The sequence below is a fragment of the Rana temporaria genome, chromosome 3 (assembly GCF_905171775.1).
Source record: "Rana temporaria chromosome 3, aRanTem1.1, whole genome shotgun sequence".
In the NCBI taxonomy this organism is placed as follows: Eukaryota; Metazoa; Chordata; class Amphibia; order Anura; family Ranidae; genus Rana; species Rana temporaria.
This window is the reverse complement of record NC_053491.1, coordinates 440,265,400-440,286,828: the sequence shown is the minus strand read 5'-3', so window position 1 is coordinate 440,286,828 and position 21,429 is coordinate 440,265,400. Positions and strand designations below refer to the sequence as shown.

General features: G+C 43.2%; 1 protein-coding gene and 2 long non-coding RNA genes across 4 annotated transcripts in view; 2 read left to right on the top strand and 1 right to left on the bottom strand.

The window, feature by feature from the left end:
* Positions 1-225: 225 nt before the first annotated feature.
* LOC120930916 lies at positions 226-1,575 on the bottom strand. The gene is made up of 3 exons (XR_005747780.1): positions 1,204-1,575; positions 360-592; positions 226-264 (listed from the first exon to the last, which is right to left on the bottom strand). It is a non-coding gene; the product is annotated as an uncharacterized LOC120930916 (long non-coding RNA).
* A 2,253-nt stretch (positions 1,576-3,828) lies between these two features.
* Positions 3,829-5,180, top strand: LOC120930915. Its single transcript, XR_005747779.1, has 3 exons — positions 3,829-4,200; positions 4,814-5,046; positions 5,142-5,180. It is a non-coding gene; the product is annotated as an uncharacterized LOC120930915 (long non-coding RNA).
* Positions 5,181-20,971: 15,791 nt separating this feature from the next.
* SLC44A2 (solute carrier family 44 member 2) overlaps positions 20,972-21,429 on the top strand; it is a 156,599-nt gene continuing 156,141 nt past the window's right edge. Inside the window, exon 1 of one of the 2 annotated variants that reach the window (XM_040346428.1) lies at positions 20,972-21,256. In XM_040346428.1, the coding sequence (XP_040202362.1) occupies positions 21,214-21,256 (43 nt within the window). In that variant the 5' untranslated portion in view covers positions 20,972-21,213. The remainder of the gene's footprint in view (positions 21,257-21,429) is intronic. The other variant, XM_040346430.1, reaches the window with a different exon arrangement.

The window sequence follows — 21,429 nt, the reverse complement described above, 5'->3', positions numbered from 1 at the left end:
TAGGCAGCAAAAATTATATAAACAATTATAAAGACGTACCAATTTGTTGTAAAAAAGTAAAAAAAATGTATTTAATAAGTACAAAGTCGTAAAATAATGAACTCTGGTACAGTTTATGCTGAGGACACATACATATGAGAATATAGCACCAAAATTACATGACACTGATCAACATGAATGGCTGATCTTCAGGTCAAGTTGCTCCTGACGCGTTTCGACCCCCACATATGGGTCTTCTTCGGAGGAAAGGGTATATGATGCAAACTATAACAGAGAGTAAATATATGGTAATAAAATACATAGATACATAGTACAATTTAAGTAGAAAATTAATTTAAAGTATATAGTTATCAACTCACAGATTGTGTTTCTCAGTTCTATTTGGACCAGAGTAAGGTTATAATCCTGAGGATCCCTAGTTACTTTTCTCCATACGGGTGGTTAGCACCCCCAAAAAGGCCTCAACGATGCCCCACAAGAGTGGCCTGCAGGGACCCACAGTATAACTGGGAAAAAATCCAAAAGTCCAGTCAGAGAGTGCGGGCCGGACAGGTGGAGGGGGAGCCCAGCAAAGCAATTGCCAGAGTGATGCCTATTAAGAAATTCAAAATATAAAGTAGTTTTAATACCAAAAACTATATGTTTAAAGTATAAAGATTGATTGACTTGTTGTACAAGTAGATGGCGCTAGACATGCACATTATGCTCATTATAATGATGCATATATAAAATGGGACTGTGATATGTCATAGGAATTTTAAATTAATATAAATATGCACAGGATATTTTAAATGTTATATGAAATCATGAATTAAGATTAATAACAATATCAAAATTATATAGAATGGTGAATTCAAAGAGAATTATATGTGTAACAGGGCGATAAAGATTACAATATAGGACTAATAGTGGGTTGAGGTGCCAAAAAATATATGATAATTATAATTGAATAGTGAAAGATATATATAATTAGTATAATATAGTGAATATAAATAGTTAATTCGTTGAATAAAAAAAAAAAAAAAAAAAAATAATAATAATAATAGTGTGTAATGGATGGGTGTGAGTAAGCATGTGCTAAAATAATTAAATTCATGTGAGAATAATTGTATATAATGTGATAAAATAGTAAGGATATTGGGATTAGTGCCAATGGGGTGAATAATGTTAGAAAAAGACAATGTAAAGGATAGTAAAAAATACCTTATTAAATGTTTAGAATATGAGTATGGAAGCGATCTCCAGAGAGAGCAAGAAAAAGCGTATCTGGAGGGGAAATATTATTATTGATTAGATTTAGTAGGCATAGGAAGGATAACTTTGTGCAGGATTTGAAAGTGCAGCCTTACCCTATGTGTGGTGTGTCCAGCATAGTATTAAGATAGGATCACAGGCAGGTGTCAGGTATACACCCAGTCTATTTAAATATGTGCATGTCAGGTGTCAAGGATTTGGTAATCACTAATTGGCAAATGAATGCTTTGCTTGGGACATCCCCTCCCACATCTAGAAGTCCGCCCCCCCTATCCCAGCTGGAGCAAAGAATTAAGGTCAGATGACCCTCCCAGCTGTGGGTTCCTCAGCGTCAGTGAGGGAAAAAAAATAAAAAAATAAAAAAATAAAAAAAAACCCCAGCCCTCTGCTGCGGTCGCGAGTGCCGCAGCAGCGTCACAAGCGCGCGCAATGCGCATGCACGCGCGGGACGCCCACGGCACCAGGGAACGTCACTGACGCCGTCAGTGGGGAGGAAACATCTCCACAGTGGCGAGAGTGTCGCCATCTTGTGGAGGGTAAAGAGAACACAGAGCCCTGAGTCTCCCCCTCCCCACTGAGAGGCCATAGAGGGAGCATGATAAAGAGGTACCTAGCGGGGAAGCGCCACCCAGCGGAGCTGTAACAAGGTCCTACAGGATAAAAGGATTAAACAAAAGATAAATAATAAAAATTGGTATATATAAAGGTGGAATATAAGTAATGCTAGAAATGGACATATATATGCCCATTAGAGCAAAAAGTGTATATATAATTGTTTATAACCAAGCAAACAATTGATAACAATAAATACCAAAAGGTATATATGGAACCCATGTTGGATATATGGTTATAGAGATTTCATGAGTATTTGGCAGTGCAGCAGTGGGTAGATACGCAATATGCTTAAATATTTTGTTACGGGCATTTGTCAAACCCGCATGAACAAAAACAAGCAAATGCTAAGTACAGCCACACAGTGCCAATGCTCATATATTATACTTTCCTATGTCCATAGGGGGGATAGAATAGGTGTTTAACCACCGGAAAATTATGTAAATGAAGGACGGACACAAAGGGGGTAGGGAAAGTGCTGCTCACCCCTGTAAAGGTAATGAAAAAAGGAAGGGTTCCCCAGTGGGGTTTTTAGGCAGCAAAAATTATATAAACAATTATAAAGACGTACCAATTTGTTGTAAAAAAGTAAAAAAATGTATTTAATAAGTACAAAGTCGTAAAATAATGAACTCTGGTACAGTTTATGCTGAGGACACATACATATGAGAATATAGCACCAAAATTACATGACACTGATCAACATGAATGGCTGATCTTCAGGTCAAGTTGCTCCTGACGCGTTTCGACCCCCACATATGGGTCTTCTTCGGAGGAAAGGGTATATGATGCAAACTATAACAGAGAGTAAATATATGGTAATAAAATACATAGATACATAGTACAATTTAAGTAGAAAATTAATTTAAAGTATATAGTTATCAACTCACAGATTGTGTTTCTCAGTTCTATTTGGACCAGAGTAAGGTTATAATCCTGAGGATCCCTAGTTACTTTTCTCCATACGGGTGGTTAGCACCCCCAAAAAGGCCTCAACGATGCCCCACAAGAGTGGCCTGCAGGGACCCACAGTATAACTGGGAAAAAATCCAAAAGTCCAGTCAGAGAGTGCGGGCCGGACAGGTGGAGGGGGAGCCCAGCAAAGCAATTGCCAGAGTGATGCCTATTAAGAAATTCAAAATATAAAGTAGTTTTAATACCAAAAACTATATGTTTAAAGTATAAAGATTGATTGACTTGTTGTACAAGTAGATGGCGCTAGACATGCACATTATGCTCATTATAATGATGCATATATAAAATGGGACTATGGACATAGGAAAGTATAATATATGAGCATTGGCACTGTGTGGCTGTACTTAGCATTTGCTTGTTTTTGTTCATGCGGGTTTGACAAATGCCCGTAACAAAATATTTAAGCATATTGCGTATCTACCCACTGCTGCACTGCCAAATACTCATGAAATCTCTATAACCATATATCCAACATGGGTTCCATATATACCTTTTGGTATTTATTGTTATCAATTGTTTGCTTGGTTATAAACAATTATATATACACTTTTTGCTCTAATGGGCATATATATGTCCATTTCTAGCATTACTTATATTCCACCTTTATATATACCAATTTTTATTATTTATCTTTTGTTTAATCCTTTTATCCTGTAGGACCTTGTTACAGCTCCGCTGGGTGGCGCTTCCCCGCTAGGTACCTCTTTATCATGCTCCCTCTATGGCCTCTCAGTGGGGAGGGGGAGACTCAGGGCTCTGTGTTCTCTTTACCCTCCACAAGATGGCGACACTCTCGCCACTGTGGAGATGTTTCCTCCCCACTGACGGCGTCAGTGACGTTCCCTGGTGCCGTGGGCGTCCCGCGCGTGCATGCGCATTGCGCGCGCTTGTGACGCTGCTGCGGCACTCGCGACCGCAGCAGAGGGCTGGGGTTTTTTTTTATTTTTTTTTTATTTTTCTTTTTTTTCCCTCACTGACGCTGAGGAACCCACAGCTGGGAGGGTCATCTGACCTTAATTCTTTGCTCCAGCTGGGATAGGGGGGGCGGACTTCTAGATGTGGGAGGGGATGTCCCAAGCAAAGCATTCATTTGCCAATTAGTGATTACCAAATCCTTGACACCTGACATGCACATATTTAAATAGACTGGGTGTATACCTGACACCTGCCTGTGATCCTATCTTAATACTATGCTGGACACACCACACATAGGGTAAGGCTGCACTTTCAAATCCTGCACAAAGTTATCCTTCCTATGCCTACTAAATCTAATCAATAATAATATTTCCCCTCCAGATACGCTTTTTCTTGCTCTCTCTGGAGATCGCTTCCATACTCATATTCTAAACATTTAATAAGGTATTTTTTACTATCCTTTACATTGTCTTTTTCTAACATTATTCACCCCATTGGCACTAATCCCAATATCCTTACTATTTTATCACATTATATACAATTATTCTCACATGAATTTAATTATTTTAGCACATGCTTACTCACACCCATCCATTACACACTATTATTATTATTATTTTTTTTTTTTTTTTTTTTTTTATTCAACGAATTAACTATTTATATTCACTATATTATACTAATTATATATATCTTTCACTATTCAATTATAATTATCATATATTTTTTGGCACCTCAACCCACTATTAGTCCTATATTGTAATCTTTATCGCCCTGTTACACATATAATTCTCTTTGAATTCACCATTCTATATAATTTTGATATTGTTATTAATCTTAATTCATGATTTCATATAACATTTAAAATATCCTGTGCATATTTATATTAATTTAAAATTCCTATGACATATCACAGTCCCATTTTATATATGCATCATTATAATGAGCATAATGTGCATGTCTAGCGCCATCTACTTGTACAACAAGTCAATCAATCTTTATACTTTAAACATATAGTTTTTGGTATTAAAACTACTTTATATTTTGAATTTCTTAATAGGCATCACTCTGGCAATTGCTTTGCTGGGCTCCCCCTCCACCTGTCCGGCCCGCACTCTCTGACTGGACTTTTGGATTTTTTCCCAGTTATACTGTGGGTCCCTGCAGGCCACTCTTGTGGGGCATCGTTGAGGCCTTTTTGGGGGTGCTAACCACCCGTATGGAGAAAAGTAACTAGGGATCCTCAGGATTATAACCTTACTCTGGTCCAAATAGAACTGAGAAACACAATCTGTGAGTTGATAACTATATACTTTAAATTAATTTTCTACTTAAATTGTACTATGTATCTATGTATTTTATTACCATATATTTACTCTCTGTTATAGTTTGCATCATATACCCTTTCCTCCGAAGAAGACCCATATGTGGGGGTCGAAACGCGTCAGGAGCAACTTGACCTGAAGATCAGCCATTCATGTTGATCAGTGTCATGTAATTTTGGTGCTATATTCTCATATGTATGTGTCCTCAGCATAAACTGTACCAGAGTTCATTATTTTACGACTTTGTACTTATTAAATACATTTTTTTACTTTTTTACAACAAATTGGTACGTCTTTATAATTGTTTATATAATTTTTGCTGCCTAAAAACCCCACTGGGGAACCCTTCCTTTTTTCATTGTGGTTAATGAACCCTGACCCAGGTTCCATGGCTCAGGCTTAGCCCTGAGCCAAACGATATTTTACTCACACTACCACTAGTAGCACACTAGAGTGTGCTACACACACTTCTCTGCCATTGGCTGGAAAAAAAAAATCACCCAAAAAAAAAAAAGGGCATCCCATAAGAAAAATGGGGAGGGGAAAAAGTCTTTGTACAAATACATGGTATCAAAAATAGAATATATACAGTTTAAAAAAAAAAAAAAAAACATACGCATATTATATGTACATCAGGTCCCTATAGCTAGCAAGGTTGGCAACACAAACACATATATATATATATATATATATATATATATATATATATATATATATATATATATATATATATATATATATATATATACATATACACACTCACACTTTATTTTACAAAAGTGAGTACACCCCTCACATTTTTGTAAATATTTTATTATATCTTTTCATGTGACAACACCCAGGGCTGCACAGCCTCCTTCAGAGGAGAGGGCAGCTGCCTCTATTCCTCCTGGACTCTGTTCCCCAGCTCAACTAACTCTGAGCACATGTACTCTGGCTTTAATACTGTATCCCAGCATGCAAAGCAGCACTTTTCCTATGCCAATTGCGAGGGCTGTAACAAAAGCCTTTGCACTCACCTGTCAGGTCCCCTTCCACTGTCCAATATGCCTCCCTATTGGACCAGTGGGGGACAGTCAGAGCAAGCTGAGCTGCACCTGTGTACAATGAGCAGACCTAACCAATAGATCCTGCTCCCTGGTAGGCAGAAGGCATTCTAAGTTTTACCTGACTATCTTGCTGGTAAGCAGAAAGACCAGAAATGATACTCTCTTCTAACACCTACCTAGTGCTACATAAACAACAAAAAAACAAGCTAAAAGACTGTTCCTTGTGTCTGGATGAAAGTGGAAAATGCTTATTGCCTGGCTGTGCAGGAGTGGGGAACCCAGTCATCTGCAGCCCCTGCAGGGGTAGTGCTACACCTAGCCCTGCCTTCTGTGGCAACTTGTATGATGCCCTTCACCCAACACACAGGACATTCCATGTGACATGGGTGGGGGATGGGGGGGACTTGCTATGTATTGTAGAGGGACTGTACTGCAGAAAGAGATATTCCGTGTTATGAGGTCCTAAACAAAACCTGACCTTGAATATGATGTCAGCCTGTTTGAGGAGAGGACAGCTCATCTTCCCTTTGGTTATAACTTGTACAGTAGTTTCAGCTAGGAAGACGTTTCATTCACGTGTCAGCTTATGGTGCATGACTTGTTTTCCGGTGATGGAAGACTAGTTTCAGTTCATGCCTCAGTCAGGATGTGGTTTTTCATCTCTGGTACTTATTATTCACAGCTAGCAAAGTACCAAGTTAAATACATTTAACTTGGTCTCTGGTAATAATGTGGATGGTCCCTTAGTGGCGACAGCTTCCCCTCTACCTTCGACCACGACAGGTTCTCTGGCCAGCAGAACTGTTACTTCTGGTTTGACTGCAAGCTGCAATCCCAACCCTACGTCGCTCTCTTGCTTCTGGATGGACCCTCAGACAGCCTAGCAGCCAGATGTCCCCGGGATAGGCCTCAGGCTCTGGCCTAGCAGTACAACCAGGCCCGGATTTCCCACAAGGCCACTGAGGCCAGGCCTTGGGGCGGCAGGGCGCCAAGGGGCGGCAGTGGCATGAAGTCCCCCGACGCCCGAAACATACAGTTAAGGGCGGTAAGTTATGGGGGAATTCGCTCGCTCGTTAACAAGTGATTGCGGCGATGTCCCCGAAATCACTTGTAAAATGTGTGCTCCCGTCTGTCCTCCCCTCTCCCCCACCCCACATACCTCTCTTTGCTGGCTCTGTCTTTGGGACTCCGTCCTCCCCCCGGCCATCGAGTCTGTCTCCTGTCCCTGCTGCCGATGTACACAGAGAGAGGGGAGAGCTGTGCTCTTCCCATCTCAGCTGTGACAGGAGTTCTAGCACAGTGCTAGGACTCCTGTTTTGGAGGTGACAGGGTCAATAAAGAGAACATGTCACCTCCAATTGCTATCACACAGGGAATTGTTTTCTCCTGTGTGATATCAATTTTGTTCACTTAACTTTTTTGCTAAATAAATAATAAGAAATAATAATTAAATTAAATTAATAAAATAAAAATGTAAAGAATAGGAAAAATAATAAGGAAAATAATAAGAAAATTATACAAAAATTTAAAAAAGTAAGCGACAAGCTACGAAAAAAAAAAAAAAAATGTGAACTAACCGTGCCGCCCATTCTCTGTTGATTTGGGGGGGGTTTGGTTGGCAGGGAGGGGGTGCATTGAAGAACTTGGCCTTGGGGCGGCAGGGAGAGCAAATCTGGCCCCGAGTACAACACACGTCCACAAAGACAGCTGTCCAGGTGGCATAGAACCCTGATCTCCTGACCTCACCCAAATAAATAAGCTCTGCCAGCAGGCCAAGGCACCCAAGAAAATCCTGGCCCACTGGCTGAGATCTATTTCTAATCTGTCCTTGCAATGCCCTTGTCTTATCTAATGCCACCAGATACCCGGCCATCTAGTGACAGAAAGGAGAAGTGCAGCAATTCCAGAATTAGGGTGGAATCAATTGACCTCTTATCAATCGGCCAAGGCAGCTATCACTTGGCAGGTAAATTTACTAGCAACCCTGCCTAAACACCAGGGTGCTACAATCATATTGCCTCCAAGTCATTTTCATTTCTAGAGAGATGGATTCCAACCCTTGCTTTCTATTTCCTGTTAAATAATATGCAGATAGGAGTGTAAGCCTTCTGACTAAAGGCAGCTCTGTGTGCCAATAAAACACCCTTTTCAGGATATTTGATCAACAGTGGAATCCTGTTGAAATGGTGATTAACCAGTTGCCAAACAGCCGCCGGCAGGTTGGCTCAGCTGCGCAAAATCACGTAATATTACGTGATTTTGCATTTCAGCCACTAGTCAGTCCCACACCCCCTTCAGTTAGAACACACCCAGGGAACATAATTAACCCCTTCCTCGCCCCCTAGTGTTAACCCCTTCCCTGCCAGTGACATTTTTACAGTAATCAATGCATTTTTATAGCACTGATCGCTATAAAAATACCAATGGTCCCAAAAATGTGTCAAAAGTGTCCGTCATAAGGTCGCAGTACCGATAAAAATCTCAGATCGCCGCCATTACTAGTAAAAAAAAATATTAATAAAAATGCCATAAAACTATCCCCTATTTTGTAGACACTATGGCCCAGATTCACAAAGGAGTTACGACGGCGTATCTCCAGATACGCCGTCGTAACTCTGAGTGCGGCCCGTCGCAACTCGGCGCCTGATTCATAGAATCAGATACGCCTCACAGTTGCCTAGATACGAGCGGCGTAAGTCTCCTACGCCGTCGTATCTTAGGTGCATATTTACGCTGGCCGCTAAGTGGCGCTTCCGTATATTTCCGCATCGAATATGCTAATTAGCTAGATACGCCGATTCACGAACGTACGTGCGCCTGGCGTATCAAGATACGTCGTTTACGTAAGACATACGCCGGCGTAAAGTTACCCCTCATAAAGCAGGGGTAAGTCATGTTAGGTATGGACGTCGGAAACGTACGAACAGCGTCGTATTTTACGTTGTTTGCGTAAGTCGTCCGTGAATAGGGCTGTGCGTAGGTTACGTTCACGTCGACTAAGTATTGAGCGGGCGTAATTTACTTTGAAAATTCGACGTGATACTGAGCATGCGCCGTTTGTAAAAAGCATAATTTACGTGGGGTCACAACACATTTACATACAACACGCCCCCTAACAGACTACTTTGAATTAGGTGGGCTTACGCCGTGTCAGATACACTACGCCGCCGTAAACTTAGAGCGCAAGTTGTTTCTGAATACAGGACATGGCGCTCTAAGTTACGGCGGCGTAGTGTATCTGAGATAAGCTACGCCCGCCTAAAGATAGGCATTTGTATGTGAATCTGGGCCTATAACTTTTGCAAAAACCAATCAATAAACACTTATTGTGATTTTTTTCACGAAAAATACATAGAAGAATACGTATCGGCCTAAACTGAGGAAAAAAATAGTTTTTTATATATATTTTTGGGGGATATTTATTACAGCAAAAAGTTAAAAATACAATTTTTTTTTCAAAATTTCGCTTTTTTGTATACCACAGGACGACTCCACCTGGAGTCCTTGGTAAATAACCATGGTCCTAAACAACCAAAATGGTCTCCAGACCCCACTTAAACAAAGCCCCCTGCACGTCCCTTAACTGACCCACGGTATATGGTCATCGGCTGTTTTATTGTGCTATACTGTTATTTACCCTATTTTCTATTTATTTTTTGCAAAAGGGCTGTGTCCCTAACTCATCACTATGTTACTACAATACTGTTACCTCCCCAAATCCAGGGGGAAGCTGTCTTTTTGATGTATTTTGCTGTGATTTCTTGTTTTTTACCATTAAAAAATTTGAACAAGAAATGGTGATTAACTATGAGTTCTATTTAAAGCGGAGGTACACCCTAAAAAAAAAAAAAAAAAAAGCCAAAAGGGTGACAAACATTTTTTTTTATACTTAGCAGAAGTGGCTGTTACTAGGCAGATCTCCTAATCTGCCACTTCCTTGTCCGCGGTGGTCTTCTTTCTTCTCCTCCTTGCGCTGCCTCCTGGGAAATGGGGAGCGGTGTCTTCTGGGACCTTGTGTGTGTCCCAGGAGACATCCGCCCATTCACATAGCACTGCGCGGCTCGCGCATGCGCAGTAGGGAATCGGGCAGTGAAGCAGCCTTCACTCACTGAGGATGGCGGCGGCGCAGCCGATACCCGAGCTCGGCTTCGGCTTCGGCTGCCGACAATGCAGGCACCCTGGACAGGTAAGTGTCCTTATTAAAAGTCAGCAGCTAGAGTGTTTGTAGCTGCTGAGGGGCGAAGAGGATCTCGGGACCGAGCGCAGGACTTTTGAGGGGTCAGGTAAGTAAAACGGGGGCTGGGGGGGGGGTCCGGCATCATCAGATGTTTTTTCACCTTAATGCATAGATTGCATTTTTTTCTTTACAACTCCTTTAAGCTTTCCAGGGGCTATGAAAGCTGGGCCAACACACTCAAAATCTCACACTGGAAACTCAATCTTGTCTACAGGCCCAGCCTTTAGGCCCCATTAACATCTCGGCGTTTTGTAGCTTGAAGCTTAAAGTTCCAAAAAGCTGGAGGAGAAAAAAATCAATTATTCTCTATTGAGATGGTTCACATTTCCACTCCAAGTCGCCTTAAAGTGTTTGTTAAACCTATTTCTTAAAAATAGCCAGCTGCTTTATTAGAGGTTGGCATACCACACTGTGTAAATCGTTTCTAAAAACGAGCGTTCTAGGGGCCAGATTCTCAAAGGCGTTACGACGGCGCAACACCATTAGCGCCGTCGTAACACCTCATCTGGCCCCGGGTATCTATGCGACTGATTCTCAGAATCAGTTGCGCATAGGTACCCATTAGATCTGACAAGCGTAAGGCTGTTACGCTGTCAGATCTTAAAAGTAATTTTTTTTCGCGCCGCTAGGTGTCGCATCGTCGCTTTTCCCCGTCGTCTATGCAAATGAGGTAAGTACGGCGATTCCCGAACATACGCGAGGTCGACGCAGCAAATTAACGTCGTTTGCGTAGCGTACCCGACGCGTAAGGTTGCCCCTGCTAATTAGCAGGCGCAACCAATGTTAACTATGGCCGTCGTTCCCGCGTCGAATTGAATAAAAATTACGTCGTTTGCGTAAGACGTCCGTGAATGGCGCTGGACGCCATTTACGTATACATCTAGGCAAATGACGTCGGGGCGACGTCATTTAGCGCAATGCACGTCTGGTAATTTACCCGACGGAGCATGCGCAGTACGCTCGGCGCGGGAGCGCGCCTAATTTAAATGGTGCCCGCCCCATTTGAATTGGGCGGGCTTGCGCCGAGCAATCTAACGCTACACCGCCGCAAGTTTACAGGTAAGTGTTCTGAGAATCAGGATGTAAACCTGTAGACCTGCGGCGGTGTAACGTAGAGCTCATATATTACGCTGCCCAGGAGCAGCGCGAATGTATGAGAATCTGGGCCTAAATAGCTATTTAGAGCTGTCTTTAGGCCGGTCACGTGACTCGTGGCTGTTTTATAGCTCCGATACACGAAAACTGCAGGAGGGACCGTGATCTCGCTCTGACATCAGCTGGGGAGATCACGTGGCTGTTTAGAATGCTCGTTTTTAGAAAGAATTTACAAGTGTGGTATGCCATCATCTAATAGGTGGGCTGGAAGTGACCATTGTAGTTTTTTTTATTTATTTTTAATAATAGCGGCGAGCGAAGCAGTGAGAGACATAGAAAGGGCGCTGACAGGCAGGAAGGAGGGGGGAGAGAGGAGAGCAGGGCAGTGTATGACGGAGGGATGCACTCTGACCATGGTGGTCAGGGCTGAGTAGCCCTGGTTATCATGGTCAGTATAGAGGGCATACAGGAAGTGGCAAATTCAGGGAGTTTTTTTTTTTTTTTTACAGTTTAGAGGGTGTCAGATTACACAGCACAAGCACTGTGCTGTTTAATATGCTTTAAAGGACCAGAATGTGTATTTTTTATTTTTTTGGGCTAACAAACACTTTAAACTCAAAGGGACAGATTCTCAAAAGAGATACGACGGCGTATCTCCAGATACGCCGTCGTATCTCTGAGTCCGGCCGGTCGTATCTATGCGCCTGATTCTTAGAATCAGTTACACATAGATTTCCCTAAGATCCGACAGGCATAAGTCTCTTACGCTGTCGGATCGTAACTGCATATTTACGCTGGCCGCTAGGGGCGTGCTATATGGTGGCGTAAGTGCGGCGTACCAATGTTAAGTATGGACGTCGTTCCCGCGACGGAATTTGAAAATTTTACGTCGTTTGCGTAACTCGTCCGTGAATGGGGCTGGACGTAATTTACGTTCACGTCAAAACCAAAACGTCCTTGCGGCGTATTAGGAGCAATGCACACTGGAAGATTTCCACGGACGGCGCATGCGCCGTTCGTGAAAAATGTCAATCACGTCGGGTCACATAACATTAGCATAAAAAACGCCCCCCTGTCCCACATTTGAATTAGGCGGGCTTACGCCAGCCGATTTACGCTACGCCGCCCCAACTTACGGAGCAAGTGCTTTGAGAATACAGCACTTGCCCGTCTAAGTTGGGGAGGCGTAACGTAAATCGGATACGTTGCGCCTGCTCAAGATACGCGGATGTACGAGAATCTGGCCCAAAGTTCTTTATTTTTTAGCTTCGATTGGGTAGATTTTGGCGCATTTTAGTCCCAAAGAAATTAATGGAAACGCACCATTTGCCATTTATTGTTATTATTATTACTATTATTAGTAGCAGTAGTATTAATATCCTAACAATAAATAAATAACCCCAACTCCTAATCCCAACCCAACCTTAACTCTAATCCCTTACCCTAATGAAAATAAAAAAAGCTAATAAAAAAAGGTAAAAAAAAAAATTAAATACCCAGCAACAAATGATGCAACAGATGATAGTTTTCATTATTGCCTAAAAAAAGAACGGCAAAGTAAAAAAAACGCTGTATAAAAACGTGCAAGTCGCGTATAAAATCGTGCCAAAATTGTGCATAAAAAACGCTCAAAGGCGCTAAGCTCAGGTGTAAATGCAGCCTTAGCATCCACTGTGCACATTAACTTTACTGACCTTCACAAATGACCTACCACTCTTACTTAGAACTATACCTCCACCTCTCAGTGTTAATGCCACCTATCCCAATAGAGTCTGCATGAGCAACTGTTATGCCGCGTACACAGGATCATTTTTCGGCATGAAAAAAAACTATGTTTTTCGGCATGTAGAAAAAAACAACGTTTTTCCAACTTCATCATTAAAACGACGTTGCCCACACACCATTGTTTTAAAAAAATGCTCTAGCAAAGCGCGGTGACGTACAACACGTACGACGGCACTATAAAGGGGAAGTTCCATGCGGATGACGCCACCCTTGGGGCTGCTTTAGCTGTTTCCGTGTTAGTAAAAGACGATTTGCGATTTTCTGTCTGTTACACCGTGATGAATGTGCTTACTCCATTACGAATGGTAGTTTTACCAGAACGAGCGCTCCCATCTCATAACTTGCTTCTGAGCATGCGCAGGTTTTTCACGTCGTTTTAGCCCACACACGATCATTTTTTACAACCCGAAAAACGACATCGTTTAAAATAGGGATCCTCAAACTACGGCCCTCCAGCTGTTGTAGAACTACACATCCAATGATGCATTGTAACACACTGACATTCACAAACATGACTAGGCATAATGGGAATTGTAGTTCCTAAACAACTGGAGGGCCGTAGTTTGAAGACCCATGGTTTGTCCCGTTGTCAGAAGCCGAAAAATTATGTGAAGCCCACACACGATCATTTTAAATGACATTTTTTTAAAACAACGTTTTTTTTATGCCGAAAAATGATCGTGTGTATCAGAGATGCAGAAATGGGAACTCTGGAGGAGCTGCAGAGATCCACTGCTCAGGTGAGAGAATTCGTCCACAGGACACCTATTAGTTATGCACTCCACAGTTTGCGAGAAGCCATGTGGGGAAGCAAACATGTGGAAGAAGGTACTGTGGTCAGAAGAGACCAAAATTGAACTTTTTGGCCTAAAAGCAAAACGCTATGTGTGGCAGAAAACCAACACTGCACATCAACCTGAACACATACCATCCCCACTGTGAAACATGGTGGTGGCAGCATCATGTTGTGGGGATGCTTTTCTTCAGCAGGGACAGGGAAGCTGGTCAGAGTTGATGGGGAAGATGAAAAGAGCCAAATACAGAGCAAAAGACTTGAGACTGGGGTGGAGGTTCATCTCCCAGCAGGACAACGACCTTAAACATACAGCCAGAGCTACAATGGAATGGTTTAGATCAAAGCATATTCATGTATTTGAATGGCCCAGTCAAAGTCCAGACCTAAATCCAGTTAAGAATCTGTGGCAAGACTTTAAAATTGCCGTTCACAGACGCTCTCCATCCAATCTGACAGAGCTTGAGCTATTTTGCAAAGAAGAATGGGCAAAAATATCACTCTCTAGATGTGCAAAGCTGGTAGAGACATCCCCAAAAAGACTTGCAGCTGTAATTGCAGTGATAGGTGGTTCTACAAAGTATTGACTCCGGGGGGCTGAATACAAATGTACCCCACACTTTTCAGATATTTATTTGTAAAAAAAAAAAATTTAAATCCTTTATCATTTTCTTTCCACTTTACAATAATGTGCCACTTTGTGTTGGTCTATCACATAAAATCCCAACAAACTACATTTACGTTTTTGGCTGTAAGATGACAAAATGTGGAAAATTCCAAGGGGTGTGAATACTTTTTCAAGGCACTGTATATTTGAAAATTGATCAGTCCTGATGTACTAATGGCCTATCTCATTTCTTGAGGCCTTAAAATGACAGGACAGTACAAATATCAACCCTAATGACGCCTTTTTGCAAAAGTAGACAGTCCAAGGTATTTAGTAAGAGGCATGGAGAGTTTTCAGGGTTTAGGACACCAGGGTACTTATGTGGAAACATATTGCAAGCTGTGGGGAGACAAACTTTGTGGACCCTGCCATGTCTCCCCATGTCTTTTCCATCAAACACAAGTTCAAAATTACACAGTACTAGTGCATTTAGCCATTACATTACAAATATGTATAGTGAGTGACTTGAACCTTAACCACTTAACGACTGCAGCATGTACATATACGTCCACAGAATGGCACGTACAGGCAGATGGGCTTACCCGTACGTCCCTGCATAGACGTGGGTCGGGGGTCCGATCGGGACCCCCCCCCCCCGGTACATGCGGTGGTCGGTAATCGTCTGGGAGCGATCCGGGATGAGGGGGCTGCTATTCGTTTCTAGCCACCACCCCCCCCCAACGATCGCTCCCCGGAGCTGAAGAACGGGGAGAGCCGTGTGTAAACACGGCTTCCCCGTGCTTCACTGTGGCGGCTGCATCGAATGTGTCATCCCTTTTATAAGGAGACACAATCGATGACGTCAGACCTACAGCCACACCCCCCTACAGTTGTAAACACACACTAGGTGAAACATAACTTCTTCAGCGCCCCCTGTGGTTAACTCCCAAACTGCAACTGTCATTTTCACAATAAACAATGCAATTTAAATGCATTTTTTGCTGTGAAAATGACAATGGTCCCAAAAATGTGTCAACATTGTCTGAAGTGTCCGCCATAATGTCGCAGTCACGAAAAAAATCGCTGCCATTAGTAGAGAATTTTTTTTTTTTTTTAAAAATGCAATAAAACTATCCCCTATTTTGTAAACGCTATAAATTTTGCGCAAACCAACCGATAAACGCTTATTGGGATTTTTTTTTTTTTACCAAAAATATGTAGAAGAATACGTATCGGCCTAAACTGAGGAAAAAAATGTGTTTTATATATTTTTGGGGGATATTTATTATAGAAAAAAGTAAAAAATATTGAATTTTTTTCAAAACTGTCGCTCTATTTTTGTTTATAGCGCAAAAAATAAAAACCGCAGAGGTGATCAAATACCACCAAAAGAAAGCTCTATTTGTGGGAAAAAAAGGACGTCAATTTTGTTTGGGAGCCACGTCGCACGACCGCGCAATTGTGTGTTAAAGCGACGCAGTGCCAAATCACAAAACCTGGCCTGGTCTTTTAGCTGCATTTTGGTCCGGGGCTTACGTGGGTAAAGTCTTTTTTTTTTTTTTACATTTCATAGGACATGCTAGAATGTTATTATTTGTCATCCTGTAGAACTGGCATTGCACTGGCAATGGATGGACACATGTTAACAAGAACTTAAGGGAGGTTTGACACACCCAGAGGTACATGGTAACCATGGGGCATTTATGAAGGGTACACAGTACAATGACGTGGTCTCTGTAGATTGTATGATTCACACTAGCTGAAAGGATCTCATTATTACCCTTTTGCCTCGTCAATTATTAATGAGGACATGAAACAAGTAACGTCTAGAAATGTAACAGAAATGTAATCCTTCTAAAGTGTACATATCCTTACATCAACCTGATCTCTGGTCACCATTTACAAACAAACTACAATGACCTAGCTGGGTTCTAGAAATGAATTGTCCAGGTGAATTGCAGAAATGTTGTACTGTAGGTAACTTCCTGATAGAAGTCCTAGTATGCCTTACCACCCAGATGGTTTACTCAGATGAGACTTGTAGTAATCATCCACTGAGCAGCAGCATAGACTTTAGGTGATGGTTGGTTACTTGATCTGGCCGTTCCCTAGGATATTAAAAGACAGAACAATGATTGTATTGGTGGACATTTGGCAGCCCAATCCTTTAATATGAGTTCATTCAGAAAAGTACCTTCTTTTGCTGTTGGCCTCCTTTTCATTGCGGCTGTAATTAGACTTCCTGTTAGAGGATGGCTACATTCATTCTTCAATGTATGTAGGAACTTGGCCCCCCTCCCTTGCTTATTCCTGAGATGGACTGGGAATTATAGACTATGGGGCAGATCCACGTAGATCGGCGCATATATCCGCCGGGCGTAGCGTATCTAAGATACACTACGCCGCCGTAACTTTTTTTTTTTTCGAATCCTCAAAGAATTCGCGCCGTAAGTTACGGCGGCGTAGTGTATCTTTGGCGGCGTAAGGGCGCGGAATTCAAATGGATGTGATGGGGGCGTGTTTTATGTAAATACGTTGTGACCCGACGTAAACAACATTTTTTTTGAACGGCGCATGCGCCGTCCGTGGTGGTATCCCAGTGTGCATGCTCGAAAATGAACCCGGAACAAGCCAATGCTTCTGACGGTGACGTCATTCTACGCAAATCCCTATTCGCGAACGACTTACGCAAACAACGTAAAAAATTCAACGCGGGAATGACGCCCATACTGAACATTGAGTCCGCCTCATAATAGCAGGGGTAACTATACACCGGAAAAAGACGAACGCAAATGACGTAAAAAAATGCGCCGGACGTACGTTTGTGGATCGCCGTAACTAGCTAATTTGCATACTCGACGCGGAATTCGACGGAAACGCCACCTAGCGGCCGGCGGAAAAATGCATCTACGATCCGACGGCGTACTAAGACGTACGCCTGTCGGATCGATCCGAGATGCAGTCGTATCTTGTTTTGTAGATACAAAACAAAGATATGACGCAGGAAATTTAAAATTACGCGGCGTATCAATAGATACGCCGGCGTAATTCTTTTGTGGATCTGCCCCTATGGGATTTGTAGTATGGCCAGGCCGGGATGACGTCATTGCCGAATTCTTACTGTGAGTTGCACATACAAGGGCCGACAGTAAGTAGCTTTAATGCAGAAGAGACAAAGCATATCTATTCTATATTAAAAATCCTCCCTGTCCGCCAATTTTATTTCCATGGCCTAGAGCAGGGATATGCAATTAGCGGACCTCCAGCTGTTGCAAAACTACAAGTTCCATCATGCCTCTGCCTCTGGGTGTCATGCTTGTGGCTGTCAGAGTCTTGCTATGCCTCATGGGACTTGTAGTTCAGCAACAGCTGGAGGTCCGCTAATTGCATATCCCTGGCCTAGAGTTACACTTTAAGGCTCGGTTCACACTGCTGCATCATGGGATCTGACTTGTGAGACCTCAAGTCGCATGACATGTCAAATTCATATGAGAGCCGTCTTAACTGATGCTACACAAGTCGAATCAAGTTGGAAGGAAGTCCAACTTCTATCGTATCGAGCGTCAGCAGTGGATGTATATGGACTATTTGCGGACAATAAAGATTTTCTTTAGTACCACTTTAATGTACGTGTCAGAATTGTCACAGGTATCCCTCCTGCGACTTTTGCAGGCAGGGAAGCTATTTAGAGAAGTTGGGAGAATAATAATTATATCAAACATATCAAATATGAGTTTCAGAGGAACCTAAAGAGGAGCTCCGGTCATTTTTGTGTTTACTAAAAATCAGCAGCTACAAAAACTGTAGCTGCTGACTTTTAATACACAGGCACTCACCTGTCCCAGAATCCAACAACGTGTTCACCAAAGCCACCCCTTCCTTCTATCTTCTGTCCCACGCATCTCAACTGTGGGCACCTGGTTGTAACAGCTTGTGGCTTCACAGCTGGGTGCCCAGTATGCATGCTCGAGCCGCCCTGCAGATTGTGAATGGTCCTGCAGTCTTCTGGGACCTGTGACGTGTCCCAGATGACGGCAGGGAGGAAGGGGAGAGGAAACCCTCCCTGTCGCTTCACCTCAGCCAGTGGTTCTCTACCTCAATGTTCAAGTACCCCCAACGGGCCATGTTTTTGGAACTTCCCTTAGATAAAATAGCTCTTATCAATACCATGTCATTGATATTGATTTAAAGCAGCATGAAAACATGGCCCGTTGGGGGTACTTGAAAGCTGAGGTTGAGAACCGATGGTCTAGGCAATCTGAGCCGGAGTGGATACCCATGTGTGTAGTGTGAAAACGCAGTGCAAAAAAAAAAAAAACATGTTCACGTAATGCTAGGTGTGAACCATGCCTCAAAAAAGGTGCATGAGCTACTTTGCCGCGTTTGTCACGCATGGGACAAAAAAATGTGCATAAACGCAGTGCAATTTCACATGTGTTCACAAAACGCTAAACGTCAATGCAGCCTGAAAGTGATAGGGTGGCTTTACAGCTACCCAGATCACATTTAGGCCCCATTCACACATTGCGTTTCCTCATTCAAGATTTTTATTGAGGTGTACATCAGAAAGACAGTAGGGGCCAGATTCACAAAGAGATACGACGGTGTATCTACAGATACACCATCGTATCTCTGACTTACACTGGTCCTATCTATGAGTCTGATTCATAGAATCAGTTACGCATAGATATGGCGAAGATCCGACAGTGTTACACTGTCGGATGTTATTTTCAATTTGAAAATGGCGCCGGGGGCGTTCCCGCTGATTTACGTTAAATAATATGTAAATCAGCGAGATACGTGAATTCACGAACGTACGCGGACCCGACGCAGTGTTCTTACGACGTTTCCGTAGCGGCTTTCCCGTTGTATACTTACCCCTGCTTTTATCAGGCGCAGCCAATGTTAGGTATAGCCGGCGTTCCCGCGTCGAATTTGAATTTTCTAACGTCGTTTGCGTACGCCGATTCACAAACACGCGCGTCGCAAGTCACGATCACGTCGAAACCACTGACGTCCTAGTGACGTCAGTGGGAGCAATGCACGCCGGGAAATTCCCCGGACGGCGCATGCGCATTTAAATCGGCGCGGGAACGCGCCTGATTTAAATAGTACACTCCCCCTAGCCGCGGAATTTAGGATCCGCCGGGGGATTTAGGATCCGCCGCCGCAAGTTTGGAGGTAAGTGGTTTGTGAATTAGCCACTTGCCTCTCAAACTTGCGGGAGCGGATCTTAAATCACGTAGATCGAGCGGATCTATAGATCCACTGATCTACGTGAATCTGGCCCAAACAGTTTATAAGTTTACTCCTGAAAATGTGCAAGGGCTTCTTTGGCACGTCTGTCAAGCATAGGGCAGCCTATTCCAATGCATGACGTGCGGAAACACGCAAAAAAATGCGAGCAGGAACGTGCCTTCTCGCTATGCAAAGTGTGAACGGAGCCTTACATGAAAGCCGATCACCGGTTAAAAAAAACAGCTTGTGAGGTTTTTTAACCATTTGAATACCAGGACAGTTGTAAATAGACCTTGGTAGACAAGGGGTTAAAAACGGGATGTTCCTTTAAAATGCACTTAAATCAGACAAAACATACCGCGCACTTTTTCCCCCTTAAAATAAGGGGAAATCATGGGTGCACGATATACGCCGATACCCGCTTCCCGTGCTGTGTTTGAACCTTGCCGCCGACATATACCGAGCGCAGTACACTCGGCCAGGCTCGGCTCCCCTCGCGGTCACGCCCTGTGCCGCCTCCTATGCGAGAGGAGTCGAGCGTGCCCGAGTGTACTGCGCTCGGTATATGTCGGCGGCGGCTTTCAAACACAGCGCAGGAAGCGGGGATCGGCTCAGAAACAGCGCGGGAGAAGCAGGGAGGACGTCACCGAGGCCGCAGACGGACGACAAGGCCGCCAATGGACGCCGGGCAAGACACCGACGAGGGGCATTCAAACTGTAAGTATTTTCTTTTTTCCTCAAATTTCCCTTCTAGGTTGGGGGTGCGCGCTTTACCCTGATAAATACGGTACATATTTAGAAAAAAAAAATAAACTTATTTCAAACATAATACAAGCCTTCATTTGGAAATTCACTGACTTTAAACTGTTCAAAATAATAAAAAATTGGACCCCAGGAGGGATACCCCTTTAATTTCATGTGCTAAGAGCGCTTGCCCCTTTAAGAAAGACCCCACTTTGACTGCATAAAGATAGCGGGCAGCACCCACTTTCCCCACGCCCCCTCGTTCTTCGCTATTGGCCTGAAATCTGCAGGGTGTATGCTCATTATGAAGGATGTGGGCACGGCCAGGGCTCTGCAGAAGTAAGTGTGACATGTAGAAATGCTGAGAGTGGTGGAGAGGGGCTGAGGAATTCATCATCTGTATAGGAGGAGGAGGAGGGGGGGGCTGAGTGCCTGGAGGACAGTGATCTCATATATGGAGAAAAGAAGGGAGGAAGCCACAACAACAGCATAGGGACCCTGCATGAGTGCACCAGGAAAGCAGCACTACCCAAGCAACAGGAGCAGATACTAAGGGGCCAACCACCGCTGGTACCTCGCCAACCGTCATGGAGGATGACACAGAGAAGAGCCCCCCAGATGGAGCATATGGTAAGATGTCTTTGTCATAGTATATACCGTATACTGCCTGGATGTAAATATAAAACTCCTGGTCGTACTCCGACAATCAACGTATTGTATTGTGCAGTCCATTGTGTTGGGACTTCATGCATCTCCCTGTCCCCTCCCTGTATCTATTCCCATTACCAGGTGCCTAGAACTAC